This window comes from Lottia gigantea (genome assembly GCF_000327385.1).
Source record: "Lottia gigantea unplaced genomic scaffold LOTGIsca_193, whole genome shotgun sequence".
Classification (NCBI taxonomy): Eukaryota; Metazoa; Mollusca; class Gastropoda; family Lottiidae; genus Lottia; species Lottia gigantea.
The window spans coordinates 61,592-66,442 of record NW_008708372.1 but is presented as its reverse complement, the minus strand read 5'-3'; the positions used below and the strand labels follow the sequence as shown (position 1 = coordinate 66,442).

General features: G+C 31.1%; 1 protein-coding gene across 1 annotated transcript in view; it reads left to right on the top strand.

Annotated features, from left to right (window-relative positions):
* Positions 1-3,337: 3,337 nt before the first annotated feature.
* The window catches only part of LOTGIDRAFT_174355 (hypothetical protein), a gene marked incomplete at both ends in the record, with an annotated part of 3,719 nt that continues 2,205 nt past the window's right edge, over positions 3,338-4,851 (top strand). Inside the window, 2 exons of the mRNA XM_009052961.1 lie at positions 3,338-3,667; positions 4,020-4,401. Coding sequence (XP_009051209.1) covers positions 3,338-3,667; positions 4,020-4,401 — 712 coding nt within the window. The remainder of the gene's footprint in view (positions 3,668-4,019; positions 4,402-4,851) is intronic.

Genomic DNA, 4,851 nt, shown 5'->3' with positions numbered 1-4,851 from the left:
TTGTTTCTACACTAGATACACTAACTTCAGGACCATCTAAAATAATAAAAATGAAGTATTTCTTAAGGACGGTGATTATGATAACTTTTTTGGTGTAGAATCAAAAATAAATTGATAATTCAAAGAGGGATACTTTCTCTGATTCTCGTTTGATTTATATTTGTGTCAACACTAGACAACAATAGTTAAATCATCTATATAGTAATGCTGAATTGTTATTTTAAAACAAAAGGCTAATTTTTCGCCGTCAGTTACATGGCAATCTAAAACCAACATATGGGAAAAGATCTGTGATTCTGTCAACAGGTAAGTGTGCAATCATTTGATCATATCGCGATATCTGTCAAGTCAAGTAAAAATGGCGTCATTTCGATTGAAACTTAAAAACTGAAAGGCCGTCTTTAGCAATTTCATTTTCCGTTTTTTATGTAGATCAATTCTAAAAAAGAAGTTAGATCAAGGAAGATTGTTTTGCTGAAAAAATATAAACGTTTTTCGCGCTTTGTCTTTGCTTTGTTGTTCGGAGGTTCAGCTCAGCAGGTTTATTTGCACACGGTAATAGGCCTATTGGATTCTATTCGATATAGGTATATCTACAAACAAATCATTCTTTTATCATATATTTTCAGCATTGGAATTGCAGTAAGAAATGTTGCACAGATCAAAAAGGAAATGGATTGACATCAAAAGTGACGGTAGGTCTGAAGCTTATTAATTATATTTTCCGCGAATACTAATTATTAGCCTTATAACAATGTTTTTTTTCATTATTATTGTTTATTATCATATTATTGTAGCTCTAATCATTATCGGAACTGACAGTATACAAGGGTAATCCGTCTTTTAGAAGACCGGTATTTCATTTAAATATCAGTTTAGGTAACTGGGGTTAAGTTATAGCCCCAATTGATGAGAATGTGATCATACCATAAAGTTTTGAATCTTCTTCTTTTTTAGCGTTGAAAAAAAAACGACAGAAACAACAGGATGACAGTCGGTGGCAAGAGGGAGGAATTTACGCCTGGAGAGCAGCTTATAATAGAAGCTTTGACAAGTAAAAAAAGTGACTTGGTAACTGGCATATCCGGCGGATATGAAACTTGCACAAAAAGTCCGGTATGTACCCAACTGTTTTCCGGTGTTCATTTCATTACCGCTCTTGTGCGATAAAAAAGACCGTGTCCAAGAAATACATTTACATTAAAATTTCAAGGGCATTGTTTTGTCAAATTTATTATTTTCTACAATCAATTCATAATCCTGAAGTATATTACTGTAATTATCACTATGAGTAATAGTTTTCATTCTTGTTTAATTTCAGGCATACATTCCACCTACCGAAAGCAAGTAGTATATGAGCTTATAGATTGGTCGCATAGGGGGATTCCCCATTCCATTTCATTTCATGGGGAAAATGCAACCAATATATAAGCTCCCAAAAAGACCTACACTCCCTACATTTCATAAATTCTTTCACCTAAATTCCCTTCATTTTATAAATTCTTACACTTAAAGACCTAAACTCCCTATAAATTCTTACACCTAAAGACCCTTACATTTCATACACTAAAAACACCTTCAATCAATTTCCTACATTCCATCAAAAAAGAGAGTATATGAGCTTATAGATTGGTCGCATAGGGAATTCCCCATTCCATTTCATTTCATGGGCTCAATCTATAATCTCCCAAAAAAAGACCTAAATTCCCTACATTTCATAAATTCTTACATTTCATACACTAAAAACACCTTCAATCAATTTCCCACATTCCATCAAAAAAGCATATTAAAAATACCCTTATATAAAATAACATATCATCCGGTTTTTAATAACCTCGTTTAAGTAATGTAGAAGGGAGATAACTTTTTTTGGATAAAAACAGACTAAATTAACTCATTTAAAAATAGGATGAGTTTAATTCTAAAACACGAACAACACAGATTCGAAGATTATTCGGGCGACGGTATCTTTTCTTCATTATTTTCTCTCGGTAAAACAATAATTCCAAAAGTAGCTAGCTTTGTTTCAAAAAACAAATCACTCATTTCAAGCGGAGCGAAAGCCGTCGGCTCAATCGCGGAAGCGGGAAAGAGTATAAGCGACACAGTGAAACAATCTAACGAGTTGAAAGAATTAGAACTAATAAGAGAACTGCGAAACAGGAGATTAGAAGAAAGGAAAGGAAAAGGTTTTAAAGTTATAGGATAAAAATGATAGTCGGTCACGCTCCAAAAACTTATTTCGGTTCAGTAGATATACAAAAATCATTGGGTTCTCTTCCTGGATTTCCATGGGCGAAATATCCCAGAGAAAAACATCTTCCCGGTCATAATTACACCGGTCCAGGTACTAGGTTAGATCTGCGATTAGACGAAAACGATAAACCCAAACCAGGCGAAGAACCAGTCAATAGAGTTGACGCCGCTGCGCTTAAAATCTCTGGGATTTGAAATTTACAGCACGCATAACGAAGGTAAAGCTGTAGTTATTAAAAGATTTAACATGACTCTAAAAAATAAATTATTCAAAAAGTTCACGGAATTGAAATGCCAAAAATGGCTTAAAATATTACCAGTTGTTGTCGACGAATACAATAACAAAATTCATTCATCTATAGGTGTCACACCAACACAAGCCTCGAGTAATCCAAATATTATAAAGTCAATTAACGCGCAACATAACTACGAAAATGAAATAAAGAATTTAAATGTCAAACCCAAATTTAAAGTCGTAGATCGAGTTCGTATTTTCAAATATAAAAGTAAATTCGAAAAAGGTTATGTTGGATAATGGACGAACGAAATATTTATCGTTGATAAAGTAAACACTACATCACCTCCGACATATGAATCAATCGATCAAGACAAAGAACAAATCATAGGTAGGTTTTATCAAACGAACTTCAAAAAACCGACTTTTAAAAATGAATGAATTTCTCGATAAATATGGAACCGATACAACCACAAACTTTCAACTTATGAGATGGGCGAATGAGTTAAATATATCACCGTTTTATTATTGTATGAGAGATGAAATAAATAATCTGAAATGTAAGAAAGGTAAATTTTACGCTATAACAAATATACATACTTCCGATCAAAAAGGAGTTCATCATTCTGCTTTGTACAAAGACTCTGACTTTTATTTCTTCGATTCTTATGGATTAGAACCCACTGAAGAGATAATCCAATTGACTAATAAACCATTCAAATGTTCAACATTTCAAATTCAATTACCGGGACAAAAGTTTTGTGGTCAACTTTCACTTTGGGTTTTATATCAGTTGAGTTTAGTAAAACAGTTTGAAGAAATTGTAATAAATTTAACTCAATAAAAATGGCGAATAAGTTTGGATTAGGTTCTTTATCTTTAGAAACCAAAAAACCTAACACTACAGCGTGGATAAATAAAGCGAAACCTTACTTCCTGGATCAAATCGGAGACACTCTTCAAGGTGATTTAGATATGAACAATTTTAGCATAACTAATTTAAAGTCTCTGGAAAACGATAATGATGCCATTCACAAGAAATATTTAATGCAACAATTAAATTTAATTGAAGTAAATAAAGATCATTTAAAAGAAAGAATAAATGATGTGAAAAGATTCTTCAAACGACAAATGAATAATAAAGATTTTATTGATGATACTAAATTACAACAAGAAGTAACAAGTTTGAAAAGTTTTATTGAAGAACAATTGGTCAACCTAGTTTTTAAAACAGGATAAAAATATAGTCGCATTAGAAAAAAAGTTTCTCAAGAAAGAATCATATTATTTCAATCTTCCATTTGGAAATTTGAGAGATTACGATGCTTATATTACTGATAATATTGATAAATCAAAAGACTATGGATATAAAAAATATGGATTTACAGCAAATATTAGAGTATATTCTGTTCCAAATTATACTATTCATCCCAAAAATATTTTTGATCCAGATGCTCATAAATCTTATCAACCAATATATTTTGATTTCCGAGGAAAACTTATAATTGAAATAACTTTCTCTTTTCAGGTAAAAGTTGATTCATTATTCTTCACACAAGGCTTAAGTAGACATAATAACAAATTTAACGCTAAAAAAGTTCTTCAGTTTATCAATGGTACAAAAAATGTAGAAACTAAAGAATATGAAAGTAACGACGAAAACAACAAGCTTCACCACTTATATGAAATTAAAACGAGTGGAAAATATATAGATAGGCTTAGAATGTTAATCATACAAGATAAAGAAGAAGATGAATTTATATTGAGTGATTTTGATATGATATTGGAAACGGAAACTCCACCATCAATGAATATTATTAGAAATCCAGAACCACAAAAAGATATAAGCTTTTATGAGTTTTTACGAGCAACAGACTTTGAATACGTAAAACTATATTTTGTTGATAATGGTAAATTTATCTCAATTGATATTCATAAAAGTCAACAAAAACAAAATTTTTTAATAAGAGATGATGCATATGTTAATATAATAATCTCTATTGAAAAACCAAAATTTTCAGTTCATCTGAATAAGATTAATGATTCGAAAGAACAAATATCGTTAGTAATTATACGAGTTGTTATTAATAAACACATAGCAGCTTTATCAGAAGTTCACTTAATTTAATTACCTAAAAATGGAACTCGAAAGTAGACAAAACTACATGATAGAAAAACAAAATGAACTAAAAGAAAAACTAAAACAATTCAACAAATGCAGAAAAACATGGAGTAGAATCGATTCTGTTTTCAAAACATTAAGTACAGTTTTAACAATAGGGATAACGGTGGCAACAGCCATAACCGGTGGATTAATGCTTCCAATAATTGTCCCAACTGTATTAGCCGCGTTCACTGCC